The sequence below is a fragment of the Plectropomus leopardus genome, chromosome 4 (assembly GCF_026936395.1).
Source record: "Plectropomus leopardus strain MGB_pleo_1.0 chromosome 4, ASM2693639v1, whole genome shotgun sequence".
NCBI lineage: Eukaryota > Metazoa > Chordata > Actinopteri > Perciformes > Serranidae > Plectropomus > Plectropomus leopardus.
In genome coordinates this window covers 24,084,922-24,104,535 of record NC_142179.1, presented here as the reverse complement: position 1 = coordinate 24,104,535, position 19,614 = coordinate 24,084,922, and the positions used below count along the sequence as shown (strand labels likewise).

The following is a 19,614-nucleotide window of genomic DNA, read 5'->3' as shown; positions in this document are numbered from 1 at the left end:
CCCCACCCAACCACCCCTTGGTGGCGCTACTGAAACAGGAAGATGAAGGCAGCAAAATCCGGATAAAGAGGTCTTCACCTCTTTCTGACAGTAGAGTTGTCAACCACAGGGGGTTTGAGAGGACTAGGGGTGTTTGCAGGGGGTTATGGGTCAGCAAGCTGGGCAGACACCCTCCCCCAGGGCACTCACTGATCCACCATGGTAGAAGGCCTCAGCTCTCCACCACAAACAAACGCCAAGCTGTCTGAGCAACATGTCACAGAGCTTTTAATTGCTTGTTCCTGTCTCTCTCTCTTTCTCTCCCCCCACCTCGCTCAGGCACGCACACACCTCTTTCTAGATTATCGTCTCTCCCCCTTTCCTCTGCACCTGTCCCCTTTTTCTTTTGTCTCCATTGCCTCCCTATTTTTTCCTTTTCTTTCTCTGCATTTCTTTTTTGTCTCTAATATCTCTTTGAATTTCAATTATACTTGCTATATTTCTATAAAACTAAAAAACTATACATTTAAAGCATCAAGATAAAAGACATGCATTGTTAAATTAAATCCCTTCACTTATTATATTTCCATCTTTGAGCATATATTTCCTCTTGTGTGTGGGAGGTATAGTGGAGGATGCTCCTTTTTTTCATTTACCAAACACTCCACATTCCATAAGTAATCTATTATGTTTTGTAGAAGCCACATAAAGCATATGATGTGAAAGCCTTTCTCTGAATTTTCAATTGTCAATGTCCTTTTTTCTGTTCTCCCTACAGCATTGCTGTAACTGGGTATCGAGTCCAGAGCCCCTGGACACACCACTGGATCCCATGCTGCCAGACTGCCCCCGAGTCTCTGCAGGTACCAAACACAACATAGCATTTCGTCAATGTTTCCAGTGATTGTGCAAGGAATTTGACTTGGTTCAATTTATGACAGTTGAACAGTTCTGGCCGCTAATACTTCCTTTCCACCAAAATTAGCGTGTGCGCACAGGCTTTTCAAACAAGTGTGAACTTGCTAAACATAGGCTATAGACTATTTCCCCATTGCTAGTGGACCAGAGCTGTGCACACAGCCCTGCAGCAGAGTATGCCTTTCTTAGTGTGTGAGGTTGTTTTTTTGTGTGTCATGTTTGACGTCACAGACAGGTCAGAAAACAGATAAACAGTGGACAGCAGCATAGATAGAGGTCTGTGAAAACTTTACAGTGGTTACTTCTCTTTATATATCTTTTTCTTACTTTATCTACTACCTATTCAGTCTCTCTTTCAAACTTTGTTCGATCGATGTTTTTAGTGCCGTAGTGGAGACAGATTGTATTTAGTGGCAGCACGTCATTGCATTTCACCAGTTACAGAGCTAAAATTAGCGTGTTTCATGCAATACCAATCGGGGCTGGAGGCGAAGATACCTATGATTACTGCAGAGTCATTTGACTCAGGTGTGATGCCGATTGTATACTTTCCCATTGCATTAAAAAGGCTTTAACAGAGGGTCACAACCTTTTATGCAGTGAAAGTTAAAATAGTGGGTTTTGACTGTCATAGATATAATAAAAGATTAATAAACTGTTCAAAAATCATTACCACAGGTTGCTTTCAGATTGCCGCCAATCAAAATGCTAGTCGCTGATATTGGTGCACAGCAGACTCCTCATATGAGTTTGAGTCTGACTGAGGCTAAAACGTGTATTGCTTAAACACTCAAATGTTTCCTGTAATGCTGACATGAGCCATCTTAATTGGCTCTGCTCTTTTAACGGTCAACTTGGCATAACAAGTTGACAGGGCGTGAGGCCAGATCCAGAATTTCTAAATTGGGGTGAAAGAGTAGATCTGCCTCCTGCCTCTTATCAGATTTTCACTTAAGCTAAAACTATCAATCAGCATTTTTACATACTTTAAACATGTCTGGAGCAGGACTAAAGATAGCTTAAAAGTGGGAGTGATCTCTTCTGGAAGAAAAATGGAAATAGGTGGTTTTAATAGACACAAATGCTTTCCTATGTGTTTATTTTACCTCTGTATACTGCGTGTGTTCATCAGTGGCCTATAGCAGTGCACACGTACAGATTATCAGTGTTCAGTCAACGCAGTGTAGTGCAGATGTTGCCATTATTTATTCTTGTGTGTGCGTGCGCACATGCTTGTGGGTGTTGGGTAGATCGGAGGTCTTAGTAGCACTGATTGAGGAAGATCATTGTCAGAGAAACTGAGAAACTGAAGCGGCGGCAGATTATCTTGAAACACAAACACTGGCAGAAACAGATGCTGTCTCACACATGCTACAGAAAAAGTGCCGTTTGATTTTGTTTCTATTTTTGTCTTCTTTGTCGCACCCTCCTTTCTTTTTCATCATCTACGCTGTCTCCTATATTCATTAATCCTCTCCTGTGGTGTTTGGCTTCCTGTCCCTGTGCCCTCTCTGTGGTTGACTGGCCTTGATGATGTCACAGCCATCATGAGAATGTGTCCTTAATGTAGGATTAGGGTTGAAAGCTGTAATCCTCAACATGACCGTTGATAAGAGATGATGATTGCAGTGTTGTTTGAAGAGTGACACACATGCAGGCATGCACGCACAGGCGCACACACACAGGGAAACAAAAGGAGAGTCCTAACAGGAAAGAATATATTTGTCATGAGTATATAATGCACCTGTTTTTACTTTATGTGTATCAGTTGTTTCATGTGTACACACATACAAACACACATCCTTGTCTCATCACTCATTTTCATCATCACTCTGGCGGCCCTGCTTTATTCTCTTCAAAGCCCTTCTGTGACATCATGGTAAATGAATAGGTCATCTTACACATGCTCCACATGTTCGTGAATACATCTCCAACACTGCTATCTCATCTCTGCCACTAAAACACCATGTTCCACATGGAGCTGTGTGGGTGGGTGGCCTTAACATCTACCAGTGAATCAGCTCCTTGAAATGTCATCTAGTCTTCAATACAAAACCCCACACTGTATTTCATGTTCAAATGTCAGTATTTTACCTTGATTTTCTATGTCCCTTCTCTGTGACTGCTGATGGTCAAAGACAGCAACCTTTGAGCCAAGATATTGCCATCTACTTTTTGAAACTGCTGGCATGCCTGACATTGTCCCACTGCAGATCTGTTTGACACAGCGTCCATCTGTATGTATGCACTATTGACTCGTGCTCTATTGACTTTTGCTACTTTAACTGAGCTGAATAGATCTGAGTCTCTGGCCTGTTAACGGAGCTGCCAAATCTGCTTGTCTCTGGTCTTTTGGTGGCAGCTTCTGATGTCAAAGGTTGTCTCAGTCGTCTTTGTGTCCTTGGCAGCCTGGCAGGTTCACAGGCAGCAGCCATTGTGGTGAGAGTCACAGCAGAGCAACAGAGGTGACGAGGTTGAGAGAAGGTTGAGGGAAGGCTGTCAGGGCATCGTGGCCCAGCACTTCAATCAACCCACATACAGCTCCCAACGGTCACCTCTGAATGCTGTTGACTGGGTTGCTATGGTATGAGTATGTGTGTGTGCCTGAGTGTGTGTGTAGGTGCGGGTAATCAGGGTTGATCATAAAGTGTCTCTACAACAGAGAACAGACCGGTGAGTCCTTGTTGTCATGCACGCGCATATCCAAACACACACATCACAGTGTGAAGTACCGCTCTTGTGCAGAGCCAGACTGAGCCAGGCCCGGGGCGACTCTGCTGCTGTGGAGAATGGCATGTGATCAGACACACGCACACACTAAGATGTCTGAAGGCTAACAAAGTATTGGATGTGTGTTTAAATACAGGCACTGGAACTGGTCAGGCAGCATGATGGGAGAATGGGTTGAAGGACAAGTCTTGCCGTTGCTCTTTTTCCATCTCTGCGTCTGTTCTTCTCCCTCTCTTCTTCCACTTCTGACTTTCTCTATACATCTGCCTCTCCCCTCCTCTGCTTGCGTTCTGCCTCCCTGTGTGGAGCAGTGATGATATGATGATTGTGTTTTCCATGCTGGTAGACTCTTGGCAGAAGGAGGTAGGGAGAAGTGGAGGCAGAGCTTGTCTGTTATTCTTAATCATCTGTGAAGCGCCGGCGGTATACCAGCATGGCACTCTGACTGGGCTGGAAGGACCCAGAGAGAGAGGGAGAATAACGCATAGCAGGGGTGTCCGCTAACGTCTCTATTTCTTGTTCTAAATGCGATAAAAACCTGGACTCATTCCCTTCGCATTTGACTGGCTAGATTCCCTCCCTTTCATTTTTTTATACATATATTTTTTTGTCTTTATCTTTCTTCTTTTCACTCCATTCTTTTCCATCTTGCAAAAAGAATTTGTTCCCCCAAGAAGGTCATTGCTCTGGCGTTTGGCAGTGGCCTGGCACACTAGCAGAATTTTATCAGTTAGGAGCATGCCGAACACAGGCTAAATATGCAGATAAAGTGGAACCAATCTCCTGCTGGAAAAGCTCCCTTTGTGTGTGTCAGAGTGTGTGTGTGTGTGTGTGTGTGTGTGTGTGTGTGTGTGTGTGTGTGTGTGTGTGTGTGTGTGTGTGTGTGTGTGTGTGTGTGTGTGTGTGTGTGAGAGTGTGTGTGTGTGTGTGTGTGTGTGTGTGTGTGGAGTAAGTAAAAGGCTGACAGAAAAATAAGTCCAGGAGTGCTGGTTAAGTGAGGTTGCTGAGGCCTGCGCAAGATGTGATCATTCCAAATCTACGCTGCCGTCGAGATACAGAGAGAAGGATATACGCAAGAAGGGAGAGAATTAGCGTGATGAGAAAAAGATGGATGAAAAGAAAAGAAAATCCCAATTGTATAGTCATTTTTCTTGTAAGTGCTCCTGTGTTTTTGCTGCTTAGTTTATTGACTTTTTTTCTGGTGAGATGGATGATTAGTTGTCTGATCAGTGAAGATGCTGTTTCAAAGGTTGGAAAACCCCCCTTTGCTAATAACACACACACAGACACACACATACATAAGCACACGCATGTGTACACACAACTTCCTCTTGGGTGATTACTCATTGTCCAAGCTGATTATTAATTACAAAGGGAGAGCTCTCCGAAGGTAAACACTGATTAATGGCTAACAAAAGTAAGTTAATGTCTTACCTGTACTTTAATTACCCACCCTGTTCTGTTACAAGCATCCCAACACAAGGCTGTAATTAACCCTAAAGGACTGCAGAAAGAGACTCACTTTCATTTTCTTTCTTTCTTTCTTTCTTTCTTTGTATGTATTTTTTTTGTGCCCACCTTTCTTGCGTTCCTGCTAGGTTTTCCATAATTAAAAGTGAGGATTTTGTTGAAAGGATTTCTTGATTTTTTTTGTATCTTGAATGAAAATAGCAGGGAGTTGGCTGGAAAAGTGATGCAATATTGTTATAGAAATGAGAAATAATTTCTGTGCAATGACATGGGAGGTCACTCTGCCTTTCTTCTTTACCTAAGGCTCATACTTCTGTGGCTCAGTGTTATTAATGTACCAAGATACCACAGAGACACAAAAGAGTGCCTCAGAATAAAAGCTGATACAGAGCATGCACGCACACATGCACGCGCGTGCGCACGCACACGCACACACACACACTGTTAAGCTCTTATTGCGAATGTGCTCCGTCCTGCTGTAGGTTTGACTTGACTGTAACCCTCACCTCCCTGAGCCACGCACCACTGACCGTGAAACACCTCTAACTGTCTGCACCTCTTCACCACACACACACACACTGTCTGATTGATGTTAGTGTGACTTAACGCTTTGAGAGGAAACTCAGGCCCACTCAAATTAACCTCACCCCCTCCATCCACTGTTTTTTCAGCTTGGTAAGGTGGAAGTCCGCTGTCTCGATGGAAGATCACATGAAAATGTGTATGTGTTTGTGCCTGTGTTTTCACATATGTGCTTCAGTGTTTTCTTAGCCTGACCGGCACACGTTACGCGGGTGTTGCAGGAAATAGACAAGTAAACTTTGGTGAACCGGACCCTAACCTCTGACCTGGATTCACTGAGGTTGGATCAGGCTATTGTCTGGGTCACATTTGTGACAGACCATATCACATTAGTGTGGAAAATGCTGAGACTGAGCACAACTGATCTCTGGTATCGGTGTGTCTGTCAGAAAATAAAGTTCCAATTTGTGAGATGGAATAACAATTTGATTTGTGATTATACAGTGATATCACAAACTACAACCCTATTATCAGAAAACCAACTTAAAGTGGATTTTGTTTAGTTGAGCAGTGATTCTTGAGTACTCTTTGTATCTTTTCCTTATATGTAATATTTTCTTTGGATACCCAAGTCATCAAATAATGAAAATTTCTGATAATTTCTTTTTCTTCAGTGCCTGAGTAAATCTCAGACAATGCTTCCCTGGTGATGACTGGGCGATTGCACCAGTTTACCGCCCTCAAACTAGAGGCACAGTGCTGGGGTCATATTGAAGGCATTCAGTTAAGAAGAGAAAAAAAGTTGAGTCAGAAATGCGTGGTTGGTGGAGACTATGCTGTGCATAGATCTTTTTTATCTATTCTCTTTTTTTCTCTTTGTGTGATTTGTGTTTTGGAGACTGGAGGGCCAGGTTTAGTTTCAGAAGCATTATGCCATGACATTACTCGGGGAACTAAATCTTCAGCAGCTTAAAGTCTTTTCAGCAAGAACAAAACAAACTTTCTTGACCTTGGTAACAGCTTGATTTTACAATAACCAGCTGGACTTTGTTAGAGATCTCAGCCAGGTGTGTTGTTCTTATTCTGCTCTATTGGTACTCTATTGGTCTATTGAAGACACCTGAAAGTGACAGTTAAAGAAACATGGGAAAAGATTTGCACCATGTTAGAGCTGGAAAACAACTGCAGTTTTCAAGATAACAACGACTAGAAATGTCAGACTGGAGGTTCAGGCAGACAGTGAGGGCTCTTTGGCTGTGGATAACAGTCTGTAACCTTGCTTAAAGCAAGTAAATATGTTTTGACAGTCTAACAAATAAAAAGTCCTGCCATCTGATAATTTTTTGGAAGAAAATAAAGCCTGGATTACAATTATGTTGGAAGTACACTGATTATACTTTTGATAAATAAGGAAACTGGAAAGAGTGTTGAGTCATGCACAGCTTGTGTTTAGGTGGAAGACTTTTGTGTTGATTTTCTTAATGTTCTACAGACATAAAGAGTTAGATCTGAAACATTTATGGTATGTTACAGCTGGGGAATGGACTGTTTGATTGCTCTTCTGTTGCTAAGGCAACATCTTTGGTCCCTGTTTACTTCCTGTCAGGTAGAGCATTAACAAACATTTCAGTTGCTTTTATGCATATGACGTCATACATCGGTGCACTGTCCAGATGGAGGGCACAACTAGAGGCAAAGACTATCAATATTGCACAAGTGGCTATGATTTGCTCTGTTTATGGTTGTTCCAATTGATCAAGTCTTGAAAATAAAAGGGAGCAGTAAAAAGTTGGCACATGTGCTCACCTGGCCAAAAAAAAGTTGGCTGTCATTTCAGTTGTGGACCACACCCCTCACAAAGTAGTAGTAGTTCACTTAACACTTGTACACTGTCATTAGCTAGCCATTTAACTCAAGTTACATTAGGAGGTCTGGAGGATGAGGTAGTTTGTAATAATGGATTTATCACATCCTGCCCTCTATCGAAAGTTTGTGCGCCATAATGGTAACATGATTGCAAAAATAGGAAATACACTTGAACCCCTATAGAACGCTTTTTTTTGTCAAGTTTGAAATGGTTTATAGGGAGCGTGTTTGGTCCTGGATAACTGTGTTTTGATTTTTATATTCAACAAGTAAAAAAATGAAGGTTATGCGTCATAGTTCTGTGAGCACAGGCAGAGAACCTCAGAAGTTTGTATGCACTAGTTTAGCCAATACATTGATAAAAATATTCAGCTTTATCTACTTAAAAATATTAAGGCACCTTTTTGCATGAGATTATTATGTAGATCAAGCAAGACTGGTCTTTGTATGATCTACAATTTTTTCTCTATGTAAGAAATACATCCATGTAAAGTCAGCTTAATTTTGCCAGTAAAATAACTTAATTTTTCAAGTCAACCTAATTTTTGTCCCTATAAATTTACTTGTAAAATAAAGTAGATCAAGCACAATATTTTTCAGTGAAATATCATGGCAATTAAGTTATTACATTTTATAATAAGCATGGAACTGCTAATCCTTACTGTACTCTCCATTTAAATGTCTGTCAAACCCAAACGTGGCATCCACAACTGTGCCCATACAACATCCCAACCTTCCTGTAAAACCTAAAACTGTGCAGCAAGATCATTCAAATCCACAAAAATTTAAATTTAAATGCATACCACAATTACCCAAAGATACCATATATGTTTTGCTCAATTCAGGGAAAATGAGTTAATGAGGCCATTTGATGAAAAGGTGCAGTCATGAAAAGATAGTCCAGTAGTCTCAAAGGAATAAGAGGTGGTAGTGAGTTGAGAGATTAGATAAAAACATTCATTTTTGTAAAACCAACCACAGAAAAATCAGGTTCATGATGGTTGCTATCTTTTGGTAGTCCACGTCTTGACACGAGTGCCATGGTATCAAATGCTGGGAACATGAATGACATGAATGACATTTAATATCTGTTATATGGTGAAGCACCGGATTGAAATGTATTTAACTCTCAGCTGCCTTGGCTCGAGTGGTACCTTGGCTCATTATCAAGAGTCTGGTATATAAGAGACAAACAGGAGAGTAAAGAAATACACTGAATATCTTCCCTTTTTGCTTTAGTGTTCTTTTACTTAAGTTTTTATTTGTATGGATTTTGTGACATCTGAGTCAGAGTCATTGAAAGGTTGCATGTGTTGAAGAAGATGTTTTAGGTCATGACAGCTGGAAGAAAGGAAGAAGTCTTGTCAGTTTAAGGGTTCCTTTGCTTAAAGAGCTAAAGATGTGTGAATGTGATGCTTTATTAATGTGGAAACACATTTAGACACAAGAGTTCAGCATAAATGAATAATGACATTGAAGCTTAAGATGCAAACCTTTTCTTGAAAGGAATATGGATTGCTATCCCATTTATATAATACTTGGGCCTCAAGTGTGCATAGATTTCTTTAATAGTGGGTTCAATGAAATGGCTCAGGCCATGAAAGAAATATTGGGTTTTCTCTCCATTTTAGAACATTTTAGATGTTTGTTTTTAACCCCTTTCTCACAACCCTGAGAGAAATACCACGGAAGAAATAAAGCAATTGAAATGTTGCCTTACATCAGAAACTTTTGCAGCAGTTCATCGTTAAAAATATCTGAATCAACCTTGATAAATTCCACCACCATATCTTTACTGTGTGTCTTGGACGCAACACTGCCCCCAGCCCTTTGTTGGGTCACAGTATTGTTGCATGGTGACAGGGCAATCTGTTTCGACATGTAGGTTGCCGTCTCTCAGGGACATTTCCTTTGATTCAAAGACTTGACCACTTTGATTCAATACTTTGATTCAATTCTCGAGGACTGTTTGTGTTTATTGATCTGTTCCAGCGCTTTGCTTTTTGTTGGACATGAATCTTCGCCCTGATCAGAATCAAAGATATGCCGACATAGTCAATAGACAAACCCCTGTTACAGGTCCAAGACAAGGGTGTTTCCAACAGAAGGAAATAAAGTTGATCAATATGTCAAGCTAATAATTGCACAAGCTTGTCAAAGTTAAACACTATGTAATTCATCAGCAGCAGAGATGTGACATTCATGAAATGTTGACCATTGGATTATCTAATCTTGACAGCTCATTTGAGTTATGTGAAGATATTGCTTCTGTAGTTACTGATTTTAAAAATCAGTTCTTGTAAAATTAACACGATTTACTTTTGGTGTCACACTGGAAATGAACAGCGGTGTCCCTGAAATGTCCTGCCCAGCATGTGCAGACTTTCTCACTCTTGATACTCTTGATTTTATTTTGTCTCTAAAGCCCCATTTTTTCTAACAACATTTCCAGCAATCACTTTTTTTTCTTTTGTTCTTTTGAAAGAAATTTTAAGGGAACTATGGCTAAGCAACAATGGATGAACTTAATACTTTTTCCAGCTTTATGTTTTTTTCTCTTTCTCTTTCGCCTTTCAGCTTTGTTAACTGTTGTTCAATGTAGAAAGATTAAAATTAAATACTGTCCTACAGAAGTTCTTTTGGAACTGTCATTTACGCTTCTCTTCACATGTCATCGTTAAAATTGGTTCAGATAATTCCACTTGAAAATATCAAAGCTTTGGCAAATAAAAAATACAGGTTTTTAAATGTTAATGCTTTTGCCTTTATTACGTCTGGGTTTAGGTGTTTTAGAAATCTATATTTTTATGTGACATGCATGCATGAAGGATGCTGACAAGATGTGAAGTGTGATTTATAATCACATCTCACATGCCGAGCACTACTGCTTTACAGTTTAGGCTATTGTGATTATGCTAACTAGAAGCGTGTCTGGAAAAACCCAGTCTGTGGTCTTCAGTTCACCCCTGTACTAGGTAAACTCTATCCAGGAGGCATTTTATCCTCTCCTCCTTTCTCCTACTCTACCCATCATCCCAGGAAAAGGAAGAAAGGGGAGAGACAAAAAGGGAAAAGCCTGGCATGCATAAATGAAAGTTCAACAAGGTTCAATGAAACACTTATACAATTTGCTGCAATATAGTGGGGTTTTATAATCTCATTATCATCTTAGTGCCAGATTTGCCCATGAGGGCTGTTCCGTATTCACTCTTATTAGCTCCTCAGATTTGTCCATTTGTCCTTCTGCTACCCGGCTCGCAGCCAATCACTGGGACAGAATCTCTAATAAATACCCCCGCCTTCTTGTTTTATCTCCACTTTTATTTTTTTCTCTTGCCATACCTCCTACTGCTTTATTTATGCTTTTTTTTTGCTGTGGGGCAAACATCAAGCGTTTTATTCAGCAGTCTGCTAATAACTGTATATATTTCTTTCTATAGAAGTTGTTTCCCTGTAAGCACAACTGTATCTACAGTATACAGTATCTAAGCCATTATTTTGAAAATATACTTTGACTTGAATCCTTCTTATGCGTGACTTAGGATCATATTTCTTCAACCACATAAAAGTAGTAAGGTTCAGACCACAGGAAGAATTGTCATAACATTTGAGAATCTAATTTTGTTGTCCAAATTTTTCATGTTATTTTCAAGAAATTTCAACATAGGTACGTGTTGGTCAAAAGGCACCACCCTGGTAGTGTTTTTAATCGCTTTAATGCTTATGGCCAGGCTTTTTCCTCTCTGAGTATGCAGGGTCAGATGGGGGAGCTAACGTACAGGGTACAGTAGAGCAGGTCACAGGCTGCTTTTGAATCCCCAAGCCTCTGAGCTACTCAGGGTAGTGTCCATCCCTGGTCACTCAGAGGGCATCCCCAGATTAGTGCTTCACAGACATGGATCTCATTTGCCCATATGGCCTCTTTTCATTGACCTGATATAGGCTCTAATCCGCCCAGCCTTTACCCCTGACCTCCAACCACTTAGAAAAAAGAACACACAGTCCATGCATATACCGCATTTGATGACTTCAGAGTTAAGTGTAAAAATTAGGATGAAAGATGGTGGCCGGTGTGTTGTTGATCATTAGTGGGACTTTACAGTAGCGACCAGTTCAGATTTTGATGTAGTCTAAAAAGCAAGAAAAAACCTTAGAAACATGCTGAGTTCTTGTGGCTGTAGACCGGTGTTAGATGCATTCCCTGTTTCTGGAAATAATCCAGTAATCCCCAGTGGGGCACAACAAATCCGAACCACTGCTAGCATTATAACTCTTAGCCATCACCTTCATCCTATAGTCTCCTGGTATCGCTGTAGCCCTGTTTACAAGGCATATGTTGCTGCCCAACAAGTGTTAGAGTGATGCTATGCATGTAGCAACACCCCTCTGATGATACTTATCATCATTAGTGGAGTTGGCCTTGTGAGAAGATGAGAGGATAACCATGCCAAATAAAAATCTGAATAGCACCATGTTTGCTACTCTGGAGGTATTTTTTAACATTTAATTGTCATTAACTGATACATGCATTACTCCTGAAATACCTACTGCTTTTTTAGTCTAAATATTGTAAATATTTTGGCAGTACATGCAGTATTCCTCATGGCTCTTGCCACTAGGTTAACTTAGTTGATGGGATAAAGTAGATTAGAGCAGAAAGAGGTTAATCTATTGAATAATCACATGAGAGTGTCACCATAAATCCTTATATGTTCACACTACCAAAAAGAAGGGAAGCTAATTCATTGCTCGACAGCATTCAAAAATATGAATGAGACTGTATATTCACTGGTTATGCACAATATTAAAAAAACATATTGCAAACATATTGTCAGGTATTACAATTGTGATATGACTCACAATTTTAGTGTAAATTCCAGTCCATCCTGGAAGAGGGATCCCTCATCATCCTCTGCCGCTCTTCCTGAGCGCCCCCCCTTTGTTGATGTGAGGGTCTAAGGGCTGAGGGATGCAGGTAGGCTAGGTATCTCTATAGCATCACAATACTTCATGTATTAGGGTATATTGTGTCACATTTTTATCTTTATAAAAAACTGCAGCTCCTGCAATTTGGATATTACGCTTGACCATACTGCAATTTCAATTATGTTTCAATCAGTTATGTAGTTTGACTATTCACTTGAAATGACAAAGCAGGAAGACAAATCCCATAAATACAGATATATGTATTTTCTTCTTTTCTTACAGCAAACATTCTAATAAAGCTGTTAACACTTTTGATTTCTGAGATTAGACCACCTGCTCTTTTTGACTATGTATACTGTTCAAACAGGTCAATTTGAGTTTAGCTGCCATCTTTTCTTGATTACCTACAGTAGTCAACAATTTGTAACTGACTGCAAATACAGAGTGGGTAGTTATATTGTGGTGCAAAGGGAATTTTGTTGCTCCTCATTCTTAATACAATTTATGATTGTGGCTTCCCCAAGTGTGTTATTACTGTAATTTTTTGCAAGTTAGATGTTTTGTTTTGTTATTTTACTGATCTTCTCCTGAGCTCTGTTGGGTTTGTTATACATTTCTTTTTAAATGGAGACTGTTATTGTTATGGGTTCATGAGGTCAGTTCATAAGGTGTAGCTGTTAATTGATACACACAAACACACACACATACTGTATGCTCAAAGACTGGATTGAAGAACCCATGCTGAGTTCCAACATCTGCAAAAGCCACTCAATATGATTTAATATGACTGTGTGCACGCTGTAAGTGAGTGAGAGCGAAGAGTTTAGATTTTTTTCTGCTGAGTTTAAAACCACCACTCCTATTTAGCTAAACCTTTTTGATGTATTGTGGCAGTAGCTTTTACCCCCTCGCTTTGTTTCTGCACAATTAGATTATAATTAAATGCACATTTAATATGATTGTTGTGAAATTTAAAAAAAAAAAAAAAAGAGCAAACATTAAAGCTGTGAGAATGTATTTGGAATGCACATAATTGCCAAAGAGATGATTAGAAAATGAAAGAAAAAAAATCACCCTTGAAAGTCCTTGAGTCATAATCAGCCTCAAATTATAATGTTTATTTCTCCTTTTTTGCTGAGAAAAGGAAATTACATCTTATTTATATAATTATGTAAACAAAAGTGATGGTAGATTCCAAGACTAGCCAGGTTTTAAATATGCAGCAGTGACCTTGGATCCTCCCCTGTGCTCCAAGTTGACAGATAAAAACTTTATTAACTGGCCATCTCCAGGACAGGAGACAAACCGCCCGTGAAACCGATGTGCGCTAGTATTAGAGAAATGTGGCAATTAGAGGATGATTTTTTTTTTTAGTCAAAGCACTAAGGAGTAGAAAGGGGTATAATAAACGCAGCTTGTTTGTAGCCTAGGAAGCAGCAATTATAAAGTGCTTGGAGAGTTGTTGTGCTCATTGTGCCTGGGAGTAATGAGATAGTCTGCACTGATCCCTCACTGATGCTGTGGCTCTGAGTCCTTACGCCTCTTTTCCTGCTTCTCTTGTTTATCCACCAACATCCTCTGACCATCGCTGGCCTGTCACTGCTCTGGGCAGTGCTAGGTGACCTTTGACCTGTGCGTCAGCGGACTTTTCTGCTCTGAAAACGCTCTGGCACAGAGTTGAAGCAACAGGGCGATAAATGTGTCATGAAGTGCAGTGTTGTGTGTTTTCCTCAGCGTTCAACTAAGTGGGTTTGTTTTACCAGCAAACCAATCGCTCTGTAAACAATTGCCTTGATTTTCAAAGGTCTAATTTCAAATGTTATTAGGCTATATTCAGTCTGCAGGCAAAGGTGGCCCAGAGCTAGATTATTTTCTTATATGTGACTCAGATCTTTTTTTTCCCCTTAATTACATGAGTAGAAAATATCACATTAAATCTGATCCTTTCAATTCTGATTTCATATGTGGTCCTAAGTCAGATACAGGTCTGATTTTTTCGCCATGTGACCAGTCTAAGTCTGAACAGTCATATTGGAATACATGCAACTTTTATGTCACCCTTATCAGAATTCTGCTCTGGCAGGAGTCACTCAGTGACTTCAAACATGGAAGACAGCTAAGATGGACAGAGTTAAAAGTTGACCTTGACATCCTGAAAATTTGGCTAAATTTTTTTTAGTGAAGTCTCTCATGTCACAATCTCACCACTCCTGGCCCTGCATCCATATTCACATGCACCTCCATACAGTAGTGTTAAAAAAATGTTGCTCTTCCTCCTCATTTCTGTCCATGTTATCATCTGCTCACGAATTCACTATCTGCTATTGCACATAAAATTATTTGTGAAGCTGTAATGGCTGACTGTAGTCACCTCCATGTTTCCTTCTGTATGATAGCATGCTGTGTGTGATGTCTTTGTTATCGTTTTGTTTTGTTTTTGTTCATGTGAGTCAGTTAAGGATCGCTATCAGGTCACGCTGCAATCTGATTTTGGCCTAATTAAGAAAAAAAAAGAAGAAGAAAACAGCCAAACAAAAAAGTTGGATCTGACCAATGAATCCCAATTAAGCACTAAGGCTGGCAATGTGAATGTAGCCTTAGGGTCCTGACAAAGCATGCTGATGGTTAGCCAGTGGTCAATATAGGGCTGTGAGTGTATGTCACCAAAATTTTAGTGGTATGTCTCACAACCACTGGCACTTGTTGTCCCTAGTTGGCCTTTTTTTTGGTAGATTCAGCATGTTGAATCAATATTGAACCCTGCTGAGTCTGTTGGTGAATGACATCGATGTGTTTGAGCCATTAGTCCCACTTGTTTTACTTTATTTTCTCTATGACAACTTTGTCGTAAGAGGTCTCTCAAATTAAGTTGACTGAAATACTCCAAACCAAGGAAACCCAACTGGGATCTTGTTATAAACATATTCAGTCTGTATCTGGAGATTTTGAAGTTTAGCCTTTGTCTATCGGTGTTATCATATCATTTTTCTTTATAACTTTTCAGACACCTTCTGTCCATCCTCTCACTCTGAAGCTTTGGTTAACTCCCCTGAGGCCTGCTAACTGTGTCATGTGTGACAGGTCATGTTGAGAGATGTGGTTTTGTGTTGTGAGCCCTTACACTTGGGTGAAGATATGTGTGCATGCATTCCTGCACTTACAGATGCTCACCTACACTTGTGTGTATGTCCTCTCAAGAAGAAAAAGAAGAATGCTGTGTGTATGTGAATGTTATCTGGGTGACCTAGAGACAGACTGGTTATCACCTCTGTGAGCCTCTCAGGACAAAACTACAAAGCCAGCGGAAAAACACCACTCCTGCTTTCCCCCCTGCCTCTGCGTGTGTGTGCTGGTCAGCCTGTATGTCCACCCACTGCAGGGCTCACCTCCTATCTAATCAACATAGACAGGCGACTTGTCTCCACACACACACACACACACACACACACACACACACACACACACCAAATGTATGCTCAAGACTAAAATGCACACAGACATGCTTAGAGATAGCCCTACACATGTAGACACACTCGGTGATACACCCCTTACGACACATGCACACAACACACGTATACACCCACTTGCTGATAATGACAGACATACTCACATTGATTTTGGCCTGCTCTGGCTTCACAGATATGAGTAGCTGTTGCAGTGAGATGTGAGAGTGGCCCAGAGGGCAGAGAAGGGGGTCTAAGGCCAAGTGCTAGACATGCAGATCAGGTAGCGGAGGGCGCCACAAGGTTGGACAGGGTGGGGGCTTAGGGCATAGAGGAAATAAATTGGGCCTCCTGACTCTGAGGGAGAGTCCCCATCCTTGAGCCCAGACTGCAGTGTGTCTCTGGCCCCTCTTCCAACCACCACCACCCTACCTACCCTAACAGAGTGTCCAGCCACCGAGGAGACAGTTTGAGATGCAAAAGGGTGGGGTCAGCGTCCGGAGGCGCAAATTCCAAATCCATCTTTGGCGCCATTTTAATCCCCTTTTGTTTGGCTTATGAATTGCTTTTTTTTTTCTTTCCGAGTGCATGCCAGCCGACCTTCTGATGTTACATAGTGCAGCTCCCCTTTGCCCCCAACCCTGCCCTCTGAACAACATGTGGCCAGATGACAAAACCCTAAACAAAAGAGGTAGATTGCCATAGCAGAAGAAAGGTGGGGGCGCGCATTTTGTGTCTGCAACACTTCATGAGTGCTAAGCGAGGTTGGCACCAGCTGCTGGAGCAGAGTCGAGGAGAATCGGGGGGAAGTGAATTGCGTTTGGCACCAGGCAGCTATCAGGCAGTAATTAGTATAGCTAACATCCCAGATGAAGGAGTCAAGTCTAGGTCAGGGTAAAAAACTTCAAGGGTCTTAGCGGGTAAGGGTTGGAGGCCAAGCCATGCCCCCTCCCCTCCCTGAATATAAGCTCATGCCGTGCCTGCTCAGATTAGCTGAAATCTGTGTTGACCTTTGACCTTGAGGTGTCGCAACCAGTCACATGTCAGGCTGGCTCCTGTGGACCACGCTGGATATGTTCATATTAGATTGGCTCAGTAGTTCCTACTCAAGACCTGCCCAACCAGACCCAACTCGAAGATTTAGTCTTACACACGATGAGGCTTTTGACATAGATGTTACCTTACAGCTTAAACCCATGCTTGGCATTCCTGCCCCACTCTGGCCCCAGGATCAACCTTTTCCTGTCACACAGACAGAACCTCGAACCAATCAACAGAGAAATGGAGGCATGTATGGATGAACGGATGGATGAGAGAGAGATAGACCAAAATCCTGGAAATCACATTGTAATCTCTTTCATAAATGTCAAGCGTGGTCTGTATTTCTCTGTGCGAACGTATGTGTGTGTATGGATGGGTGTGAGGGTCACTGTGCATTCATTCCTGGTTCCTTAAAAGACCTCTAATCCTCTAATGCAACCATAATCTCTTTTAATACACTGAATATTAGTCGACAAATCACATGATAATAAAGTGATATGAAAATGTTTCTTTCGAATGACAGGGTACACCAAGGGTTTAACCCGAGGGTCTAATCGTGGTTGACACTCAGTACTTGTTATGTTGACCATGTTGTAAGTTTTATGTCCGATGTTGGCTTGTAACCCTCACACAGTAGGGGCAAAAAGCTCACCAGCAGTCGAAAATTGCCACCAACCCTTTGGAGACATAAACACAGACTTAAGTTTATCTTAAATTAAAACCTCATGAGCAATGTTGATACGTATGAGCCATAAATTAGAATGCTTGTATGTTTTATATTTAATAAATTGTAATCAGGGATTTCTACGTGTTCTGATTTATCAAATACTTTTCTCTGAATAACTTCAGTCTCTGAGGAGTTCAGATAAACAAGGTTCTACTGCAAAGGAAAAAAAAAAGGTTTGAACTGTGTGAACTTTGGTGCATTTCATTTATCTTGTGTGCTATTTGTGGTGCTTTTCATCTCTTGAATCCTGGCCTACTTTCTGTATCTTGTTTTTGGAAAACATGAGCTAAGCTGTGGAGCACAAACCAGACAGCCATTAGATCGCTGCACTGTAGGTCTGACCTCTGACCGGCTAAGCCCCTGCCCCATCCCCCTGGTAAACCTCTCACCCCAGCCCTGCCCCATCCCCGTCCCTTCTTGGAAATGATATTATGGTGTTTGGATCATCCTCCTTGTCTTCCTCTATACTGTAATCCTATTTGCTCTGTCATGTGTTGGTGTTCACAGATGGTGTGTGTGTGTGTGTGTGTGTGTGTGTGTGTGTGTGTGTGTGTGTGTGTGTGTGTGTGTGTGTGTGTGTGTGCATGGAGGCGGTATGACACCCAGCACACTCACAGCTGTTTGGACGAGCTCACTGGCCCCATTGTCTCTCCCACACATCCCAGAGAGGGTGGTCCTGCACAAACACACACACAGGGCCATAACCACCCAGTCCCCCAGAGGGGTGTTGAAATATAAATGAGTGTAATATTTTGAGTAACATCGATATCAGAGTTCTAAAGTTCACCCCTCTGTCCTTCACTTTCCTCGGTCTTCCACCATTGTACCATCGCTGCACTTGCCGTAATGAACATGTTAAGCTGAATGACTGAATGAGTGCGAAATGGGGTAGGGGGATGTAATGTGGGGGAGTCGAGGGGCAGGTGGAGTGAGGTTGTGGGGCGGGAGGCGGTGAGTTCCCACTCATTGTTGAGTCTCGAGCGAAAAGAGAGAGAGAATACGCAGCAGGGGGAGAGGTCCTTGGCAGCGCTCCAGTGGTTGGCGTCTCAGCGTCCACATTTAGTTCCAGCTGAGTGCCCACAGTGGGCATGGCCGCACTGCCTTCACTCTGACCTCTCGACCGAGGACCACTGCTCGCCTGTTTCCACCACCCCTTTTGATTTTGCCCTTTCTTCTCTTTCTAACCCCCCTCCACCTCCTCCACCTCCCTTTGTATTTTGGAAATGGCTTCATAACAGCCAAAACAGAGATGTTTCAAAATTGATTTGTCAAAGCAGTGGGATAGGTTTGTGATCAGACAACCAGTGGGATTCTTCTGGGGCTTTGTTTTTTTAAATACAGTGCAACCTATCATTCACCTCTTGATCAAAACAAAAATCTTTAAACAATTTTATCTTTTTTTCTGATGTTCATAATATAAAACTACAGGTGGGATTTTCTCATTAATTTGTTTCTGTCAAATATCTGAGAGTAGCATTCACCAAAAGGGAAGATTTGTTTTGTGCTCTCGTGTTAATGGTAATTTGGAATTTTCCTCGTTAGATAGTGTTGAGTGCCATTTGTAGACAAAAAGTAGGTGATCTTTAAATAGATAATCAGTGAGGATATACTGTATGTAAAAAAACAGCTCACAGACACATCATTATGTCTGTTGGCACAGTTTTACAGTGAAAATCTAAGTGACAATCCATCACTTTGTGTTTTATGAGCTTTTATTTATCTTGATATAAGTGTTTTGTTCATGACTTTTACATTGAGTTTTTCAACAGAATGGGATTCTTGCAGAAAAAGAATTTTGATTGTACAATGCAGCACAAATTTGGTGCAAGAAAGGTGTTTGTTGTACTGGGGATGAGGTGATCAGTTTTATTTTATAAAAAACTACAATTACTGGTGTTGAAGTGGAAGAGCAGGGATCGCAGGGTTTCTCTTGTTGTTTGACCTCCTTCCTACACTCAAGGACTTTCTCTCGAGGTAGTGCCCTTGACACTG

At 41.2% G+C, this 19,614-nt stretch overlaps 1 protein-coding gene across 6 annotated transcripts in view; it reads left to right on the top strand.

The window, feature by feature from the left end:
* Positions 1 to 19,614, top strand: part of arb2a (ARB2 cotranscriptional regulator A) — a 245,622-nt gene that overhangs the window by 128,555 nt on the left and 97,453 nt on the right. For all 6 annotated transcript variants that reach the window (XM_042488204.2, XM_088076907.1, XM_088076908.1 and 3 more), the window contains exon 10: positions 758 to 842. In XM_042488204.2, coding sequence (XP_042344138.1) covers positions 758 to 842 — 85 coding nt within the window. The remainder of the gene's footprint in view (positions 1 to 757; positions 843 to 19,614) is intronic.